Genomic DNA, 22,949 nt, shown 5'->3' with positions numbered 1-22,949 from the left:
TTAATATCATTGTATTTCATCTTAGAATGTATCTGACACTGACAGCACTCGGGCGTTGAGAGCCAAGTCGGTCTTAGCACTCGACGGAATCTCATAATTGATAAAATACATTAAAATATTAGGTAACAATAAGAATTCATCCAATACTTGACTATTCGCAAGAACTAGAAGAAATACAAGTAAACGTGAAGGTTGCCCAACAAGCCCTCGTTATTTCTGAACTGAGAGTAATGAGTAAATTTCATTTACTAAAGCTATAAATAATTTGCCTGTATGTATGGTACGTTCGATAACTTCGATTACGTAATAATTCAAGAGAGAAAGAACAATAAAAACCACCCTCGCATAATGAAGTGACCTCTGCAAATGATATAATTACAAGTTTTCTATCAGGAGTTTGTACAGAGAACGTAGTTTACAGGGGAAACTAAACTAGAGGGTAAACACGCTTATTAACAATAATAAAATCCTAACAGCGTAAACAGCCTAGCAGGCAGGTTAGCAATACAGTTTATTGAATAAAACATGCTTAGGATTAATGTGTTGATCTACAGACGAGATGTTTCACTAATGTTCTATGAACAAAATAGACGCAACAACATTTCAACTAATGATACTTTCATTAAAATTGCATAATTCATATCAAGATCATCCATTTCCAAAATCATGTGTCAACACCATCAGCATCTACAATAATCACTTGTTTAGCACCATCGTCAAATACCATCATTTCGCAAATATTAATAAACACACAGTTCAGCACTATCATCAGAAATGGATAGCATCAATGTCATTTGCAGCCAGCACTCCACTCGGTAACAACTCAAATGACGTCCCATCACCGACAAATGCTGTTTAGTATCATCAAGTAAATCATCAAGCATTGTATTCCGCACAATTAAAAAATCTTGACAAGAATGTCATTGACTTGACAGCATGGAGGGTATTATTGCAGATTAACTACATCCAAAAAAAAGGGTGTTTTTTTTTTTAATTATATGTTTTTTGGGGTGTAGATTACGAATCTGAAATCCATTTTTGGCGGTCGGCATCGGAAAACCGTTGTTTCACTAATGTTCTATGAACAAAATAGACGCAACAACATTTCAACTAATGATACTTTCATTAAAATTGCATAATTCATATCAAGATCATCCACTTCCAAAATCATGTGTCAACACCATCATCATCTACAATAATCACTTGTTTAGCACCATCGTCAAATACCATCATTTCGTAAATATTAATAAGCACACAGTTCAGCACTATCATCCGCAATGGATAGCATCACTGCCGTTTGCAGCCAGCACTCGTCACTCGACTCGGCAGCAACTCCAATCAACAACAAATGCTGTTTAGTATCATCAAGTAAACAAGCAAGCATTGTATTCTGCACTATTAAAAAATCTTGACAAGAATGTCTCTGACTTAACAGCATGGAGTTTAACAGCACCTTAATAATTTTTGTGGAACTATTCTTTACCGCCAAAACGTTATACAATTCTGAGCCTTGTCTTCCTTGCCTCATGAGAATATCTACTCGGCATTAAATTTGTTCGCATTTAAAGATAATCTTAGAACAGAACGCAAGTTGTGTAAACTCACGACTGGAGACAACCAACTTCTAAACGAAAAATCTAAATAAAATCTATAAGCAGTATACCTACATTAATGCATTATTCACAAGCTCCTAACAAACGTACTACTCTATACACGAGATTCATCAGCTACAATTAAAAAAATTACGATCGCGTTCATTTTGATTTCAAACTCTGACAATGTCTTTTCTGACCGGTGCAGAGAACAAAAAAAAAAAAAGATCAACTGCTGATTTTGTTAGCAGCAACGTGGAACAGATTGTCATAAAGAATTATTATAAACATCTTTACGGACCAAAAATTGACTATAACGTGGATTTTTCAACAAGACTCGGAAATTACGTAGCAATGTGATATGTTGCAGATTTACAAGGATGCGAGACTAAGACAAAGTTATCAATACTGAAGGACTTAAAAACTACAATGCCTTAAAGCTAATACATGTAAATTAGTAAGGAAAATGTAGATTGTACACACCAGTATCGTACCTGCTGCAGAACGCACTTCTTACTATACACATTTAACCTTCTTTCGTTTCGCGTGCTTGCGCTGAATTGGTTTCAACTTTCGTTATTTCTGTGCACTTCTTATTTTCAACGGTCAGTTCCAAGCATTCAAGCGACGCGGAAAATTTACTTTGTCTGTTCCTACATGCAGTCGCAAATTTGCTTCCATTCCTACAGTGCCTTGCCATTCCAACTCTCTTAAAATATTTGACTACGTTCATGGTAAATTCAAAATTTTAACCAGAATGAACACCGTGCTATGTTTTCTTTCACGCACGCTTCATGTCTATAAATGACAGCGAAATTTTATAAAACCATTTTAAAACGGATTTTTTCCTTTGCTTTTAATGATTTTGAAATTCAACAGCGACTGTGAGCTGCTCAGTCAGTAGCATCAAGATTGTAGCTTTCGTAGGGTTTTGATCAATAAAAAATTCACATCACATCGAAGTACGCATTCAAAGATGAAAAAGCTCACCAATACATTCTCATCAAAAAAGTTTTCGCATTACTTCATTGTAAGAACATGAAACTTCAAATTTCATTTTCTAAGGCTCTCAATTTTTTCGCAATTGACTCTATTTAATAACATTTACTAAGAAAACAGGTTTTGCAAGCATCTGAAACAAAACTGAAATTAAATGTTAAAATATTATAATATAAAATCGATTGTTAAAAACCCCTTCGTTTAGCAACCAAAAAATTACTAGGCGTTCACGAGAAGTGCGAAAGATAGTTCACCTAATCTTCATATAACCTAAAATGTGAGGTCAATTGTTCGCTGCCTTACGATAACGATACTTTCCACTGTAGCGTCTATGGATGGTTCTATTTGCATCTCGACAGATAAAAGAAAATGTTCACGATGACTTCCACGTTTCCTTTCAACGACATTTGACCTGTCGTGTTTTAAATAAGAGGCTTGTTGTTAGCAGCCTGTCGCTGCTGCAGCGGCGTTGATGTGACCTGTGCAGTGGACGCGTGGTACTGGAATTCAGTGATGTAGGTCTTGGACGAGTTGCTTTTGTCGTGGTCGTGGGGCCGGTGGGACGCATCGCGCCGGGTGCGGGAACCGCAGAAGAGCTTGCGATACGCCGAACGGTACTGGCGGTTGGTGACGGCGTACACGAAGGGGTTGACTACTGCAGACGCCCACGCCAGAACAGAGGCCACCACGTGGATGCTTGGGTACACCACCTGAGAGTTTGGCTGGCCAAAGTTACGGGCGACAAGAACAAAAGTTAGTATTTTTATTTGATTGGAAACATGCGGTGGAGAACGGTTCATGGAGAGATCATTTTAGTGTCGGGTTGAATTATCTGTGAACAAAGTGCAGAAGTGATTGAGTGGATGTTGAATTTACAAATGAGAGGTAACTCAAGCATGGTTTTAAAGCCAATCAAAAATATTTTCCCTTCATGCATGAGCCCAAACCAAACTAGAGTAAATTTAAGATAAAGTGAAGGGTACATTTTGGTATGATCGTAACAACTTGGCCTTGTTGAAACTTGAGGGACACCAGAAAGCCGATGCATGCGAGTAACAACAATGAAAAGCAATGCATAAAAACTTACAAATAATTCGATTAGGAACTTTTTATCTGTTACATCGCAAATCAACCGGAATTTAAAAACAATTGAAATTCACTGTAATTCCACTGGAAAAGTTTCCGAAGTCAGCGCCATCATAAATTCACAATTCGGAAATATTATTACTACGAATTCAAACGACTCCATTCATAAAGTCAAAAGCAAAACCTAAATTGACCACCAAAAATGAAAGTAATGTGAAATTTTGTATCTATCGATGATTAGATACGTTTAAAAACCATACTAGGTGTTTAAACAAAGCAATTACGCAGAGAATAGTCGTAATGGAAACGATACAACGCATTCCCCGCATTAAACAATGCGTATACAGCAACATTTTAGATTTTCGGTATTTTTATAACGAGTACCTTGCTTCTACATAGATCAAAGCTGAAATAAAAATTGAAATTTTTCATGTTTTTGACCGTTTGTTTCTTATTTCATCGTCAAAGTGGGTTTCAATATCTACTTTGTAAATCAACTCTCAAAAATTGTTACTACTTTTATTTTATAATTCTAATCTGATAATGAAGCTGGTCCAGAAGTTTTCAAGGAAAATAAGTTGCAATTTCTAATTATTTTATTGGTTTCTGAGTTTTTAATATGAACATATTATATTTAACTCGGCGAGGGACAGGCGAAATGCAAGGAAGGTCCTAATAAGACTGACAAAATTTGAACATAGCGTCTTTAAAAAGTAGAATAATTTTTAGTAAAATCTAGTAAATATAAATGCAGGCATAATCATATTGATGGGGTAATCAGTTGGCACAGTAGAATCATGCAAGGATATTGAAGCAGGAACAATACTGAAGCAAAATCGAGTGAAATATTGCTTGCCTTGAATGAAGAGCAAACAAAAGCACCAGCCTTCAAAGTAAACGGAGATATTGAGAAAATAAACCTCAGAAAGGCTTTCAATGAAACCAAATGCATTCAATAAAAACGGTGAAATATTTCACAATAAATCGCAATAAAACTAAGATTATGTAGCAAAATTGTGAAAACCTACAGGACCTAAAAATGTACGAGGACTGAATGAAAAAGAGAATGAATCACTTATCACCGAAACATGTCAGCTAAATCAATGTGGGCGGACCACTTACATTTATTAAGGCTTTACTGACTGTTTCGATCGGAAAAATTTCAAAATTCAGAGACTCACGACTAAAATTTCAGCCTGTACTTCCCATACGTCTGAAACTTCAGCTTGAACTTCCCATATGCCTGAAACTTCAGCCTGAACTTTCCATGTTTGAAACTTCAGCTCGAACTTTCCATATATCTGAAACTTCAGCCTGAACTTTCCATGTTTGAAACTTCAGCCCGAACTTTCCATATGTCTGAAACTTCAGCCTGAACTTGCCACACGCCCGAAATCATCAAAAATCATGGTTACTCACATCATCATCGAATACGTTGACGATCATGAGCGGCAGGAAGGAGAGGATGAAGCACAGGAAGATGATGGCGATCATGACGGCGAGACGAATGTCCTCCTTGCGCACCGTCGGGAACGACGAGGGCTTCTTGAGGGGCGACACAGACCCGGGCGCTGCTGACGAAGAGGTGCTGCGCAGCGTCGCGAGATTACGGCGGGACTGACACACCTGCAGGGGATCATAAATGAGCGCGTCGCAAGCTTTACCAAATCTGGTCATATTTTTAGCGCATTTTCTGATTTATGACAGAAATTCACTATTGTGCTCGACATGTTCGTCTGTCCGTTCGTCTTTCCGTCCGTCTGTCTGTCCGTCTGTCTGTCCGTCCGTCTGTCCGTCCGTCCGTGACTTCATGTTTTTCGTCGACGAGAAAATGCGCTCTCTGTCACTCACTGCAGTGAGTACTGAGTTATATTTTTTTAACCAAAGCTTGAAAGTTAATTTACTTACGGTCACTCGAGTTACATTGCTTCTTTGATAACCACTGAAGTAAATTTATTTTTCACGGAATTAGAAAAAACAACGGAAACGTGTGAAAACCTTGAAGAAAATGGCCATGTTGCAGACGATGATCATGACGCACGGCAGAAGGAAGCCCATGAGGAAGAGGAATTTCTTCGGGGACTTGCCATCCTTCTTGAGGATGGTGCATGAGAAGGATTGGGGGTCCAGCCCCAGACTCCCCCACACCCCCAGCAGAGGGGGGACCATAATACCGAACGCAAACAACCACATCGCTAGTATCATGATGTACAGGTTGACGCGCCGGTACACGCGGTCGTAGATACTGTGATGTGCAATCAGGATGTATCTGCATGTACGGGGAATATATTCAGTACAGGAAAACGAGATATTGTGAAAAATCTTCTGAACAAATATATGATTTTTCCATCAAGGATTTATAACTTGGCATTTACAGCGATAACGTTAATGAAACACTTCATATCGTGCTATGCGTGATTTATTTGGGACACATAGGTTCAAGAAAACAATGGGTAAAAATAAATGTGTTCTAAGCTCCCAGAGTGTATAGCGTGATACACGTAGTATAGGTATATAAGTTATATCAACTAAAAAATTAAAGAGTCCCTGTTAAGTTGACTTATCGAATGTGGCATACGAGTTCTACCTGTTAAGAGTGATGGCAACGAGGTTGAGGAGCGACACCGCCACGTTGCCGTAGAAGAAGAAGGGGAAGACGCTGCACAAAGTGTCCCCCAGCACCCACGCCTCGTGGATGTACCTGTGGGGAGCAGCGACAGGGGGGCGTTAGGCAAACTCGTTTACGGGATATGCTGGATAAGTGATAACGTCAACAACAACGTCATGCTGATGGTCGGAGAACGAGTTGTCTTACGGAGAAAGAGTTGTCGATCCACGGCAGAGGCAGTTTGAAATAAAAAATATCAAATTATGCTCATAGCGAATAGCAACATTGTGGAACTTTCTGCTTGAAGGATGAAAAGATAACTTGTGACAAAATAAACTTTAAAATTGTATTGTCCTGTAAATAATCGAATAGTTGCATGGTAAATCACCTGGAGGCAGTGAGCGGCAGGTTGATGGTACAGAACAAGAGGTCGGAGACGCAGAGGCTGATCACAAACGCGGTGGTGGCGTGCACACGGAGCTTTACGCTGCGAGACAGCGCCACGATGGTCGTCAAGTTACCTGTTAAATAATGAACAATTGGAGACATTCAAGTAACTCGCATATTACACGCGTCATATTAAACGACAATCAGAAAATAATAGGACGAAAATAATTACTTTCACGCTGCGAGACAATGCCACGATGGTCGTCAAGTTACCCTGTTAAATAAAGAACAATTGGAGACATTCAAGTAACTCGCATATTACACGCGTCATATTAAACGCTAATCAGAAAGCAATAGGACAAAAATAATTACTGCCAAGCGGATCAGGAAGCGTTTACAGATCAAATCGAGAGCGGTGGATAACTCTTGCGTGGTTCACTGCAAACAATCTCTGAGCAGTCTCTGGTTCTGTGTGATTCAGTTATGTTATTAGATGCCACCTTGTACAGAAATATCACACGAAACGTAAAACGTCCTTTCAAACTCGTAGAATGTAAGCCGAGTCGTGAGCTTGATCAAAATTTATTCCACGAAGCTTTATTCATTAGAAATTAATTCGTCCAAGTCTCGTTCATTAGAAACGTTTCGTGCCCTTTTTTCTGGCCTTGGAAACTCAAATCCTTTTCATTGGGGCAGTAAGATTTATTAGAAGCATAAAATTAAAAAAATATGAACCAGAATCGTGAAAAAAACTATAGAAAAAGCTACAGGAGGGGAGCTTGAAAGCCGGAGCAGCGAAGAGTCAAAGCTTCATATTTATGACCTCTTAACTGCGAGCGTAATGTATAGGCTGTACACGTATCGACCACAGCTTCTGCGGCCTCCATCACACTAGCTTTGATATAGACCACACCGCTTCTAATATAGATAATGATATATACATATATCAAATGCACAGGTGAAAATATAATCTATAGATATAAAATATTGATAGACACAAATATACATGGCGAATAATTAATAAATAAAATCCAGCAACATCAAAGATTCTTAATTAAAGATTTTCTCTTGATGCTTTTATTGAGTAGAATAAATACATGATCGAAATATTCATAATAGGTTAGAGACATGCCAAAACAATTCCTACTATTCTGAGCGATGCGAGCTATGAAGAACCAGGAACTATTAACAAGCTTCGCAATCTGAGATGGCGCCACTAGCTGGTCAACATTAACGCGCGTAGACGAGGAAAAAACAAACAAGTTTGAAAGATGAACAAATGTAAAAATAGGTGATCTGACAGGTAGCCCGCGACGTGGTCGAGCATCAGCTAAAATCTGGCTGCCTGTTTTTTTTTTTTGTGAACTTAAGTTTAGTGCCGAGAAACAGGGGCATGTGCTTCATGCTTGTGACTTGCTAGTATAGATTGAGTCAAGCTCCCCGGTGGAAAAAACTGGGCATCCATTGCATGCGTGAAAAATACTCTCTTTAACTAATTACATTGGAGTGTACCTTGCAACATTACATTGGAGTGTACCTTGCAAACTGAATAATGATTAGCCCCAGAATACATGATATCAACATTATTTTTTACGAACATCATCGAATGACGTTATACTATCAACTGCATATTCGGAAGTCAAATTACAATCACCGGTAACTTTGAGAGTTTTTATTACAACTTCAAGTGATTCACGAATGTTATTTTAATAGGAATCTTACGTAATTGATCTAACTGTTAAAACACTAAGTTTAAATCAATTGGAAGGTTTATGGAGCTAATTTAAACATATGGGACTAGGAGCGATCTACTTCAATATTATCTTTCAAGGTAGGGAAATAGAAGCAAGGTGCCGCAAAAAATCGAAATCCAAAAAAAAATCAAGCAGTTGAGACTCGAATCACAAGCCATGCCACAGCCATAACATCTCATGCAAGAATTACAGATAAAAATGAAGTTATTGAAAGACAACTCTCTCAAAAAAATAGCAAGAAACTGGCAATAATGAAAATACATTGTAGCTTCACTACATATATAAATGACAGGTGATTGACAACCTCATTAGCCCAGCACTATTTAAAAATTCGCCATTATATTCGGTAAAAATCGCTATTCTACTTCTAATGATATTCGTACCTGGATTGCATTCAGCCCATAATTGATAAAACGGACAAGCGCTCAACCAAGCTATTTCTACTAGAACCTAAAATAAATTGGTCAATAAATGTTGAAGCAGAAGACAGGAATCGAGCTTATAAAAAACTAATAAGACGCAGGGACCTACAAAAGCTTGCTTATTTTATGCCTTGCTGAAGTGCTCGGCCAATAATTATAGATTTGTTATGTACAAAATTCACAACAGTCATACTTTTGCTCATTCAATTTAATTGCGCTCTTCGGTGTAATCAAAAAGCGAACGGCAGACGGGTTCAGGTGAAGTATAGAAATCCAAAGATATGATAATAATTAGAAAAAATCTTTGGTTGTTGGATAGTGTTGTTGGTGAGCGTAGGACTCAGGAGCCAGGAACGATGAAATGGTCATGCAGGTCTCGGCTAACAAGAAGATCCCCTTACACGACAGCTCCTTCCTATACGAAGGAATTTTGAGCGGACCAACAACAAGGGCGGTTCACTTTTAGACGATCTTCCTTCAGGACGAGCTTCAGGAAAAACAAGGCTAACTACCATATGGTTGGGTAGGGCTATTGAATTGCGCTGTGATAGTGAAAATTAATCGTCAAAACGCCAACATTAATATGTTAGTTTGTCCTCTGCATCTGCGATGCAACTGAATTAAGGAATCACTGATAATCTTCATAATCGACAGGCAGGTGCAGCTTGCACAGCAAGAATTAATTTGCAGCGGAGGAAGAGTAGAACGTTATTTTTCTCAAGTCAATTTGATAGAAGCATATTTGTTTACAACACTAATGTTGCAGCAAATTAATAGCTAAGTAATGAATAGATATTTGAAAACATATCCAAAGGTATTTCGAAATTTTATAATTATACATAAACAAACGCAAAAACACGTTAAAAAAATAACGAAGATAAATAACTAAGTCTAGCGATCAATCATCGCGAATTTTGTCATCTAAAACGAACACATGTAAACGAATAGAGGAGCGCAATGCGTCAACGTCACTCAGTACGAGCAAAGAGCTTGTCGCGTCACCAATAACAGGCTGGGACACCGACGCCGGTCGACGATGTTGTTCTCACAAACAAAACTGAGAAGAAAGACAACAAGCTATCTTAGAACACGTGTACTTTCGTGCTTAGAAAGATGAAAATAAAATGTACGTAGACGAAAACTCTGAGTTTAGTAATGGGACTATGGATTTTTACGACGGTAGTGCAAGTCGAAGTTTGACAATGAACACATATACTTTTGGCACGGATACCTAATTACGATAAAATGCGAACCCAAACCGGCCACCCGGCCGTTCCTAAATGATAGGCCCGCGTCTTTATTGAAGAGTTGTAATTGTTTTATTACACATATCTCTTCTTTGTGCTGTAAAAGTGTGAGTGCTGGTCGATGTTAAAACTAAACGCAAGCAGGTTGGAATTACTTTTCATTCCAATGCTTGTGATGTCATTAGGAACTTTCAGGATTGCTCCCAAATAGTTAATATTTAACCAATCTGGTCATTATAATTTTGTTTGCCAAGACGCTTCTGATGTATAATTTCACTCTAAAACTTCCTGTTAGCTAATTCTTATCTCAAGATATTTTTCATCTTCATTACCTACAATAATACATAACACAAACTCTTCGTTTTAGAGCCCGCACCTCCAACGCCTCTTATTTTGTAATCTCATGGCAAACTACAGCATCTACAACGCTTCTCTGAGATAGTAATCCTACTGTAAACTGTCATATCTCCAACACGTCTCCTTTTTGTAATCCGACTGCTAACTACAGCAACTTCAACATCGCTCCTTGAACCCAGGGCAAACTACGGTAAATCCTTATCGATTATAAAATTTAAGACAAACAAACAAACAAACAAGAAGTGAAGTTAATGAGAATTGTTGTAAAAAATAGTTACGAGTTTGTAACTCCTATTGTCAATCCTATGATTCATTTTAAGTCTATTCCGCCTTGACGTTTCTTTGTACATGCTTGCAAATACTATACACACGTTTTCTTCACAGAAATTTCCTTCGTACGTTTTTCAGACCGGGCATAGGTTACCTGCAGAGAACTAGAAGTTTCAGGGCCATGCAAACCTCGGTCATTCATCGGCCACTTGTAGACCGGCCTAGATTTTCAATAAGGGAGAAGGCATCGCATGCTCGGGTAGCTTATCGAAGTGGAGAAACACCAGAGTCTGGGTGTGCGATAGCGCGTAGCACCATACGCACACTTAGTGGTAATGCGTGCGCATACTGGTCATACGTTGCACCATGCTCGCTTACTGGTAATGTGCAGCGTCATACGCACGCTCAGTGGTAATACGCATGCATGCTGGTCATCCGTTGCACCATACGCACGTTTACTGGTAATACATACGCATGCTGATAGTGCGTACACCATGCGTACGTAAGCGTCAATACGTGTGATAAGCTAGAGTTACCGTGCAGTTGATGATGCGAGCACAACAATACAGAACTGCGATCATGCAACTATTGCAGTACAAGAATTAAGCCACTTTTACAGTACAACAATCACGTAGCTATAATTCAGCCGCATATTTTTTAGTCCTAAAATGCAAGTGGCATCACTGGCATGGTTTGCAATACTGCTATCTCGCCATCGCTTTAGATGCACTTTAATTGCGCACAAAATGAATGGATGCGAAAGGTTCAGGCTTTTAATGGGGGATACGTGATGGCCAGGTACGTAATCGCCGCATATAACTTATAAGAGCTTGTTAATTAAGTATTTATGATGGCTACAGCACAGCGCCCACCGCGCAGGCTGTACAGTGCACAGCGCCCACCGCGCAGGCTGTACAGTGCACAGCGCCCACCGCGCAGGCTGTACAGTGAACAGCACAGCGCCCACCGCGCAGGTTGCACATGCGATTGCGCACAGCAAGCACTCGCCTACAGGCTGCACATCCTCGTGTATACAAGTTCGATCAACGATTGCTAAACTCCTTGTTTAACCCGTCATCTCGTGCTTTCTGATCATCTTCATTCTCTCAGAAGATTTAATGGTTAATTTTTCTAGCGATTGTATTAGAAAGTAAATTCACAATTTGAACTTAATAAATTCCTTAGAAACAAGCTTTTTATAACCGTAAAAAATAAGTGTTTCTTCGCGCCAGCCGAGAATAAAATCTCATCAAATTATGTATTTCGTTTTTTATGTAATACGTTGGCCCGATTACGTCGTGCTTCCATAATAAACAACTTATAAGCTGAATCACTAATACTACCGAGGCTTGAATTTGATGAACTAACTACGCAGACACTCGTGAAGATATCTAAAATAATTTACACATTTGTTTGATTCAGCGAAGTTCGAATTTCTTGTCACGCTACTGCATGTGTATACTTTAATGGTGTTTCAACTCAAGTCCCGTCTACTTGAAGCTGCAATTCACCACAGACATGAAACAGCAAAAAAATTAGAAACCACTTGGTTAACGCATCATCATAGATAAAACAACATGAAGATCCTTTCAAACTATTGTTGTACACGTCAATTGCAACCTGAAATTATGGAACGAATTAGGCATGCAAATTTATGTTGCGCGCATAACAACGCTGCAGGACGTCATAGACATAATAGCTCCTCCTAAGCCAAGCTAACTAAAAAAATCAACAAATAATAATCAATGCGCTCGTACATCCAGACAATTGCAGGCAAGAGGGGTCTCTAAAATAATAAGTCAGCTCGCAGGCCGCAGAGATTTTTTAGAGGCAATTTAATTTTTTACGTGCGATCAAAATGGGCGCGCTGAAGGTAACCTGAAGGAAGGCAGTAATTATGAAGATGTTTGCTGGTGTTGTTGATGGCCTGGGGGATGTGCAGAGACGTGGTCTGATCATACAGATTCAGACAAAGTCTGTACAAAAACAAAAGAATTAGGTACATTTTTAATAAACTGACTTGAAACACATACACGATAAAGAGGCAGCAATGAAAATGGTAAAGATGCTTTGAAAAGTTTATTTTTACAACAGGAAATGTGGAATTTCGTCTAATACGTGCCAATAACAAACTTCTTAGACCCATTAGAGAAAAACAGGTTCACATATAAGAATGCAATAAATACTGTATTACTACAAACGGAAGAACAAGAAAACAAATTTTGACGTTGCATTGCACAGAATAATGCACATTCAGGATCACAGAAAATTCAACAGGGAGGCGCACATACCGAAGAGACCGCGGCATCTCCAATTGCAAAACTTCTCCATTATAAATCTATGGAACTATGCAAAAGAAATTGCATGCATTTGAATCCAAGTCGGGCCAGAACATTTATAATTGAAATGTATGCGAGGCTAGAGGTCTATATTAAGTTTCTTGACTAGCCCACGATAAACGCATGGCACGAACAATGCATGCAATGCAGGCAACAAACTATGCAACCATAATAAGTGTTCGCAAACAGTGAGAGTGCAAAAAAGAATGACTTCTTATTAGCGCATTTTCTCATTTATGGAAAAAATGCACTATTGTGCTCGCCATGTCCGTCTGTGCGTCCGTCTGTCCGTCCGTCTGTCTGTCCGTCCGTGACTTACTGAGTTGTATTTTTAAACACAGCGATTTACAACATGCATTAGAACTGTTCTTACAACTGATTTCGCTTTTCAGGTCGCACTGAATTATTGTAATTATACTGCTCGTAACTATCGCAGGGAAGCACAATTCACATACACATACGGCATATAATCAGTAAACACTGCAGAGCTGTAATGCAATTCTACCTTCTTTTGTTTGTAATTCGACCTCGAGACGGAGTCGCGCATGACATTTGATTGTGAACATACGCGAGGTTTTCAAGCTAATGCGACTTGCCGGCCACCACATTATTGTAGGTTTGATATTTTTTGGCGGTTTCTAATACGGTATTAATATTTTTGTCTGATTCTGATTTTCACACATTGAATTCCACTCAAACAAATCGATAGGTAGTGAGAAATTAAGTTCATCAACATTTATTGAGTTCTCTGAATTTAATGGCCTCGATCAGCCGTCGTCGCAACCGACATGTAAATTTATCATAGGTCATCCACTGTCCCGGACGGAGGCGAATCTCATCAGTATGGACGGTCGAGTTGGTTTGTAGTTGCAGGTCTGACATAAAAAATCTTTAGAGTAGTCGCCATGGCATAAGTTCAAAAACCAATAACTGAACGTATTATTGACAAATACTGCCAATTGAAAATGAGGAATCTAAATTTTCTGACCGTATACCAATGTGTCATAATCTGACAGTTAACAATTATTACAACTTCATTCCTGCTAAATTATCGTCTAGTGATTTTACTTCACTCTATTGGACCATAGCCTGAATTTATTTTCCAATTTGCTCGACCGAGCTGTGAGCGGCATAATAAGGACGGTCAGCCTCAGCTGCTAAATGAATACATCATCAGCATCAGTTTGGCAATCACAATACATCAGCAGCAATCACATGTCAATATTTATTTTTGCGCCAGTTGCGTAACAACTGCGTTACAGCGGCTTCTCCACTTGTTTTAAAACAGCTGTAAACTGCTTTGCATGAGCAGCGAAGTTGCAGCTCCAGTCGTCGCAAGATCAGCAACAAAAGCAATCGTTTTTGCATAACTCACTCAGCAGCATCAGCCATTGCATCATCCGCTGCGGCAACCCAACTTCTGCAGTCTATGCAACCTTACCTGCACGTATATCGCCGCTGTTGCAGCATCATTTGAATCAAAATAACTTTTGAGAACTTTTAAGAACCGGCAGTAAACACTCAGCATGAGCATCATCGTCGGCAGCTGCAGTGAGCGCTCAGACCAAATCTCAGATCCCCAAAGGCAACCACTCGATGATCCTCTCACGGATCAATCAGATCTTTGTCCGAGGGAAGCGAGGGTCGCTGCAAGCATGATTGCTCAAGTGAGGGAAGCAATCGAGGACAGAGGGACATCCTGTGCAGCTTAGTGAGTCACTAAACTATCACAAACGTCGATTATGTAGCAGGGCTTCTTGCAACAAACTAGGGTTAATTATTATGAGCGAGCTGGTATATGAAAACTGTTATTTATTAGTTGGTCTCTGCGTCGACGGTTGAAATAAGATGGTTTGTATTCGATCTTTGAGACGTAAAACGAGAAACAATTTTTAAAGCTAATTCAATAATTAAAAATTACGTAAAAATTCCACCAGAATTTTGTACAGAATGAAAAAGTTAGACAGCTTAGGTAGTAAACGCAATTAAAATAATTGGGGATATGTTGAAAACAATCATCGTTATACTAAGTTGAAAGCCGACAGAAGAATCTGAGCCCACACTGATAAAGGAATGCTTCCTTCATGAAACATTCTAAGTTATGCGATTAAAATATTTTTTAGCGATTTAATGCAAACAGAAAGTGCGAAATGCCACCCAGAAATGCCACTCTAATAAGAACACCTTCTTCCCACAACTTACATAAAGAAGCTTGCGTTTCGTTTATTCGTTTTTATGAAACGCAATTTTTATGAAATTATTCGTTTTAATGTATGAATAACCTTGCTTTTATAAAAATGAAAAACCATGTCTAACAAATACTTATATATGGCGTGGACGGTATTCTGAACAAAACGTAGTACGCTAGTTCGACGATTCCCCAGTTCACAAACGCACGTAAAGTACAACCCGCGTAAACATCGCAAGACGCTAAGACGTGATGTAGTGTAGTAGATACATGACGCTATGTCTACTACACTACATCTACTACAGTGCAGTAGATACAGCATCATGTATACAGTCAAGTCTGGGACCATGTGACCAGCATCAGAACACGGCAGGGCTCAGTAGCAGCTCTTCAAGTTGTTGTTTCAGTTCATTGCTAGCGCGATAATTCTCAGCGGAGATCATACGAGCTTGTTTCTACAGTCATGAGTTACGATGTAGCTGGTGGGTGCTTCACTGGCTCCAAGATTGCAGGAAGATTGCGGGACTAAATCAACTGTTAAATTGTGGGGTAAAGACTCCCTGTTCTGGCAGCTTGTAGAGACCAATTAGCTTTCAGATTGTCAGATTCAGACTTTGTAAGGTTAAATTAACTAAGAGGTTACGGAGTAAAAATCCGGACTCTTGCCTGTGCTACTTAGGATCAGACAAGCTAGTGAATTGTGGTTATAGAACCCTAGATTTGATGGCTTAAGAGAGTCAATTAAGTTTAGAGTTGCGGATTTTAATGCACTCCCGAATTAGGAATAAAGTTGAATTGTGGGGTTTCCATAGACCATATATGTATATGGTCAGTTGCACAAATATAAGACGAGGCACGGACAGCAAACTGTGGCATGTATAAAATATAAAGCATATCTCAGCGTTGTGCCGTCCCTATAGCACGCTAATATAGAGCATACCTCAGCGTCCTGTCGTCTCTAGCACGCTAATCTAGAGCATATCTCAGCGTCGTGCCGTCCCTAGCACGCTAATATAGAGCGAATCTCAGCGTCTTGCCGTCCCTAGCTAGCACGCTAATATAGAGCATATCTCAGCGTCCTGTCGTCCCTAGCTCGCTAATATAGAGCATATCTCAGCGTCCTGTCGTCTCTAGCACGCTAATATAGAGCATATCTCAGCGTCACGTCGTCTCTAGCTCGCTAATATAGAGCATATCTCAGCGTCATGTCGTCTCTAGCTCGCTAATATAGAGCATATCTCAGCGTCATGTCGTCTCTAGCACTCGTCTCTAGCACGCTAATCTAGAGCATATCTCAGCGTCCTGTCGTCTCTAGCACGCTAATATAGAGCATATCTCAGCGTCCTGTCGTCTCTAGCACGCTAATATAGAGCATATCTCAGCGTCATGTCGTCCCTAGCACGCTAATATAGAGCATATCTCAGCGTCGTGTCATCCCTAGCACGCTAATATAGAGCATATCTCAGCGTCGTGTCGTCTCTAGCTATACGTATACTCGGCAGATGAAGCTTCTGGATGCTGCGCTAGATATCACGGCTTGAGACGAGCAACTCTCTTTGTTTATGATCTAAGAGGTCAGGTTTTTGTGGGCTTTCCAACATGGGGAGGTTCGTGGGGCAAGTAGAGGGTCTAAGTATCCATTTCAGGCAGGATCCTGGGATTTGAGGATGAGTTAGAGATTAGAGAGGTTTTTTTACACATTATAGGTCTAGAGCAAATATTTTCGATAGAAGTAGGTTGTACGTAGCAGACGTCGTACATATAGAAGTACGTTGTACGTATCAGACGTCGTATACATAGAAGTACGTTGTACGTAGCAGACGTCGTACATAGAAGTACGTTGTACGTATCAGACGTCGTACATATAAGTACGTTGTACGTATCAGACGTCGTACATAGAAGTACGTTGTACGTATCAGACGTCGTACATAGAAGTACGTTGTACGAGGAAGCAGCAGGATGGGGGGCAGTAATGTGCTATAGCCGAACAGACGCTGTCATCACCAACAGCAGCCTCTACCAACAGAGGGCGTCTGTTGGCCGCTGGAGCCGCTAAAGCATCGACAACACAAGCTTTGATACAGCGAAGCAGCATCGGCGTCACGCACGCATCGCGGCCGCCATACTTACGAGTGATGGCGGAAGCTGTTCTGAGATATTTTCAGCACATATACTCATACTCGAGATCTTTAAAAGCAGGAGCGGAAGCGTGGATTGAAAGGTATATAATTAAACCACTATCTCATATTATTTTTAAATTTTTTTGCCCAATCATGGGGATTGAAATCATGAAAAGTGGGGATTTTTTGACACGAATGTGACAGCAGGAAATGTCATGCGGTGTGACCAGAACGCTTATGTCTTCACACCAGCATTCCAAAATGATAAGTTGAAGAGAAATCTGTATAGTGCAGCAATAAAATGACGATGAGTAGCAATAAAATAAAACAAAGAAGCAGACACCGCAGTCATAAAATTTCCAACGACCCAACGTTTGAAGTATGGTATTGGCCGGAAATAAATGCCTATTTTCAGTGTACATCTGAACACATAAAGACTACGAAACTGAAGATATTTCACAGCTTTACACTTTAAATCGGTGAGTGAAATAAAAATATTAGGAGAGTTAATTTAGGACAGTAGAGTAAAAAAATTAATCAGCAAAAACTTCACTCCAATTGTGTATACTAAAAACAATATATATACACAACATTTATCCATGGGAAGAAACACAGACGTACAAGGGTGAAGATGTGAGAGGTACGCGCGAGAAAATTTTACGGAAAGAGCAAAAATGTGATAGACGTATAGTGTGAAAATAAACTGATGCAAGAAGCAAGCGGTAAAACAAAAGTAAAATGCAAGGAGAAAACTTGCCTTGTGAAGTAAAAAATAAATCTTACAAGCACGGTTAACAAGTGATCTTTGCGCACGACTCAATGGAAAATTGAGAAAAAAACTGTATTGCTCAAGAAATATTGCGAAAAATCATGAATAGCGTAAACGTACACGCCGGCGCCGACCAGCTGCTGCTTCGTTGAGGACAGAGCGTCGTTGTTGCCCCTCTTTTGAGCAGCCCTTTGAGGGCATCTCCTACCTTACAGTCATTTCCTCGACCTTATGAGATCCTTAAAACGATCCAACCCTGTAAACCTGATACTCAAGCTTGCAAAGCAAGGGCTTAAGAGCTGCTTTGTCGGTTAATATGCAGGCTAATTCTTTTTAAATTATACGGATATGCAACTTAGCAAATTAAAATTGAGATCGATATTCAGGGCGAACTCGCATTAGTTGAAAATTATTTTGAAGGACGTGCAAAAATGTTATGATACTGGGAGCCGCTTCTACTGATAAATAACTAAAATTTTGAATTACTTGGAATGATACTAATTACTAACAAGTAATATACCTACAAGAATGTAGAATATGCTTACTAGTTCCAAAAATCATTTCCACCAATATCTTTCTGAACCATACAAGTATTGAATTATCCCATCTACATGTCATTTATGTAACTTAATTTGTCTTAAATAACTCGTTACCATCAAAACATGAAATTCAAACCTGGTCGGAAACTCCAAACATTAGAAGGAACTAACATTAAATTTAGCATAAAAGTTATGATAGAGCACAAAGTTTAAATCATTAAACTTGAATTGCGTGACGGCACGCAAACTTGTCTGTCACTACCATCATAAGAGCTATCATCACCATGACAATTATGTTGCATTAAAGGGAGTGCCCGGCGCAATTGTACGCAATCTTGCAATACAAAAGACCAATTTGCTTCATCTGTAGCTGCCCAAAAGAGTCTATCTTGACTTGAACCACAAGACAGATGCTATAAGATGGAGTGATTTTCTTGTTCAAACATGATGGTTAATTTATCTCTTGCTGAGTCTTGAGTCACGACTTTACTCTCCGTCGCAAGTGATGCCCATAAAAACTTGGGCAGCACAAAAAGCTTCATTCCGGTTCGCTCGCCATCATCTTGAAATGTTGTGCTTCCTCTGAATACACGTGTCAATAAAATAATGCTTTAAGTGAACAGACAGTGAATATAATGCTTCTAAGTGAACAGTTTTGCATCTAAGTGAACAGACATTAAATTTAGATTGCATTCATTGAAAAATTTCACACGCTGAACGTATAGGACTGGTTATTTATTGAAGTAATGTCCCATTTTATTCTATTTATCTTAAGGGCATGCATTTCATGAAATACGACAAAACCCCTGCATTGCAACATCAAGATGAGGCAATTTTACTCTTGCACTTCAACCTCATCCATGAACCACAATCTAATTCCTGAACCAGAACCCCCATTTTTGTACAGTGACCAGCTAGGTTCATATTCTGTAACCCCATTATTAAATTACAAACCCATCACTAAGCTACGCTAGTAACACTGAACTGTAACAGCAAAACTGAACAACAATACCAACACTGAACTGCAACACCGACACTGCACTCGAACACTATTCTTGAACTGTAACCCCATCACTGCACTGCAACACTGTCAGTCTCTGAATTGCAACACTAACACAGAAGTGCAACCCCAACACAGAAGTGCAACCCCAACACAGGAGAGCAACCCCAACACAGAAGTGCAACCCCAACACAGAAGAGCAACCCCAACACAGAAGTGCAACCCCAACACAGAAGTCAACACAGAAGTGCAACCCCACCATTGAACTGCAACACCATCCCAGAACTGCAACCCCAATATTAACCTACAACCTCAACACTGACCTGCAATCAAAACCTTGATCTGCAACCCCCATCCCTGAACTGCAACTCCGTCACTCTCTGAATTGCAACCCTAACATTGTTAGAATTTTGACAGAGACAAGAAGATTTGAACCACGACTAGCCGCCTGCATATCATACGCGGCCTTCGTCATCATACCGCGACTCGTGTTCTTCACTCCTCTCAGGGGATTATAAAGCCGCATCCACACACACGTACGCCACTCCAAATGCCGCGACCACGCGCTTCAGTGAGTGTACTTTGCGATGAAGAGTGACAGCGATCAAGTGCAGGATCACACGCAGGGATAAATCGACTTGGGGAAAAAACATCCAAGGTGCAGCAACATGACCAAATGTGCCATTCTTAATCAAGTTTTCCGTTCTAAAGAATATATAACAAATATTTAATGTGCCAGGGGCAGATATCACAAACTATACAGGATTTGGAAGTCAATACAGAGCAGCACCTATGCGAAGCGAGGCTCATCACTAGAACTGACGGGAATTTTTGTGCAACATTCAACATACGATCGTCTGTACGTTTCATCGCGGTGTCAATGCCCAGTTACCCAAGCAAACCGCGTCATTACCTATATTGCATACATGATATAAATTCAATATCAGGGAACTTGTGAGCATCGAAAGAAATAAATTGACTAAATTCGCAATTTCAGATTCGATAACGATACATAGTAGACGTTTAGTCGTAAATGCGTGATGCATTAAAGCGTGATACAACGCATTGTAGCGTGATCAAATAATTGTAGCGTGATGCAACGCATTGTAGCGTGATGTAAGGTATTGTAGCGTGATCAAATAATTGTAGCGAGATGGGCCGCGACCGGAAGATCACAACTGGTCACTTCCCCCTGCATCGCTAGCACCGCCTACCTATATCCATCTCTTCATACCTAGCCACTCGTACTTACCATACCTATCAACTGATAACTATCCAACATTAATGCTTGTAACTATCGTACAAATCCACTAGCTATTACCACTCCTATCCACTTTTACTTACAATAAAAACTTATCATACGGGTACACACATCTGTACACACGGACCACACGTAATTTATACATATGTGTACAAATCTACTTACACAACTATCAACCACATAAATACCGTAAAGAATTGAACCTTTAAAATTAACGACCTGAGGGTGTACAATGTTTAAAACAAGCACACTGCTGACATCGCAGAGTCGTACACCCAGCAACGGAACAGTGGCGTGTGCGTGAACACTAAGCGCTGACTAATGCCCTGAGTCAGCAGTTTTCTACCGGCTACCCTGGGTAAGAACCAGTGTCTCGTTATCAATGGCCGTCCGAAAACCGTGTCTATGTCAACGATAAAGCGCTAATGATTAATAACTGAGAGATCAAGCTTAAGTTCAGCGACTTGAAGAATCAAAAAACGAAAAAAATGATCACATAAAGCATAAATAGAGCCGCGTTGGATGTTGTTTCTTAAAATAGGTTCACTGGGTAGTTATAAGTAACTGTAATAGTAACTAGTAACTGTAGTGGTTGCTAGTAACTGTAGTAGTTACTAATAACTGTAGTACCGGTATATAGTTACTAGTAACTGTAGTGGTAAATAGTAACTGTACTAGTTCCTAGTAACTGTAGTAGGTATAAGTAACTGCAGTATTTACTAGTGACCATTTCCTGGTGAATTCTTGACTAATCAGAATTAAGAAACGATCAAAAAATATGGAGCGAGAAGTTGCATAAATGCTCCATTAAATCATGACCATATAATGAATAGCTTTACCATAAATTTGTTTTACAGCATGCAATAGTCATGTGGACATCTATAGGCTCATAGATCGAAGTAAGAACTTTAAAGTACCAAATATTACTATTTGGTACAATGAGACGGAAAAAGTGGACATAATGAAGTCCTGAGAAGCGAACTAAGAACATTACTAAAGTAACAATTGTTACTTAGCTGGGCAATGAGATAGCGAAAATGGACATAGTGAAGTTTTTAGGTTCAAGCTAAGAACATTAAAGTCCAAAATGTTATTTATTGCAGCAATTATATGAAATAAACACTTACCCGCCACGCCGACGACGATGAACAAGATGCTGCACACGGCGGCGAAGATCGTCGCCTCCCTTGGGTAGTGGATGGGGGCCAAGGTAGAGTTTCCCGCCAGATCCATTGAGGCGGACGACAACTCGTCCGTTGGCAACACTGACTGGTAATCTCCAGACGCCATACTACTCAGGAAATTATATTTACTAATAACTAATGTATTGTTATAAATCGCCTACGCCAGCGACAAGTGTGATTAACAAGGGGAACAAATTTAACCAGCGAAAAGCAGTTAAAATGAGTTTAAATAAGTTTATTGATACCAACAAGAAGAATTGAACGATTAGCTTCCTTTTTCCCGTACTTCAACGTGCTTTTAAATAATTGCGATATTAAAATTATTGCGATGGTGTGCTGCAATGCACGGTCTCAAAGTTCATGGGTTAATTGATGTAATACACCGCCGCGAAACACTTAACAAAGAAACTACTGAAATATAATCATCTGCATTCGTTCTGTAAAAACAAAAGCAAGCCTGTGAATCATAAGTTACATGAAAACTTAAGATACAGCCTAGCGATTCAATAGCATGAACAACACCTCGAACTGATAAGATACGTAAATCCATGAAAAGCTCACATGTATATATGACGTTTGAATTAAAGTTTCTGTGCATCAAATTATAAAATAGTCATGAATGTTTCTTCCCATGCTAGAGAGTTCACAGAAAGCTAGGGGAAATTCATGATGCGCATTAGTATGTTGTGCTGTAGTATCAGGAGATAAAATGGTAACAGTAAAGAAAGTGGACATCATCGGTATAAAGAAATATATAATTCACGAAAAATTGTAACGATGAAAAGTTATTCTTTCATGCAAGAAATTAAATTGAAGAATTTAAACCT

General features: G+C 39.5%; 1 protein-coding gene across 2 annotated transcripts; it reads right to left on the bottom strand.

Annotated features, from left to right (window-relative positions):
* Nucleotides 1-1,805: 1,805 nt before the first annotated feature.
* Nucleotides 1,806-22,561, bottom strand: LOC108677401 (protein trapped in endoderm-1-like). 2 transcript variants are annotated; one of them, XM_018165617.2, is made up of 6 exons: nt 22,066-22,561; nt 6,674-6,806; nt 6,265-6,378; nt 5,676-5,946; nt 5,097-5,303; nt 1,806-3,313 (listed from the first exon to the last, which is right to left on the bottom strand). In XM_018165617.2, the coding sequence occupies exons 1-6, from the start codon at nt 22,226-22,228 to the stop codon at nt 3,014-3,016; spliced, it is 1,188 nt and encodes a 395-aa protein (XP_018021106.1). In that variant the 5' UTR covers nt 22,229-22,561; the 3' UTR covers nt 1,806-3,013. The 2 variants fall into 2 exon arrangements, with proteins under 2 accessions (XP_018021106.1, XP_018021107.1); XM_018165618.2 differs by having other exon boundaries at nt 1,806-3,301.
* Nucleotides 22,562-22,949: the final 388 nt, after the last annotated feature.

Source organism: Hyalella azteca, unplaced genomic scaffold (genome assembly GCF_000764305.2).
Source record: "Hyalella azteca isolate HAZT.00-mixed unplaced genomic scaffold, Hazt_2.0.2 contig13715, whole genome shotgun sequence".
NCBI lineage: Eukaryota > Metazoa > Arthropoda > Malacostraca > Amphipoda > Hyalellidae > Hyalella > Hyalella azteca.
This window is presented reverse-complemented; position numbering and strand designations above follow the sequence as displayed.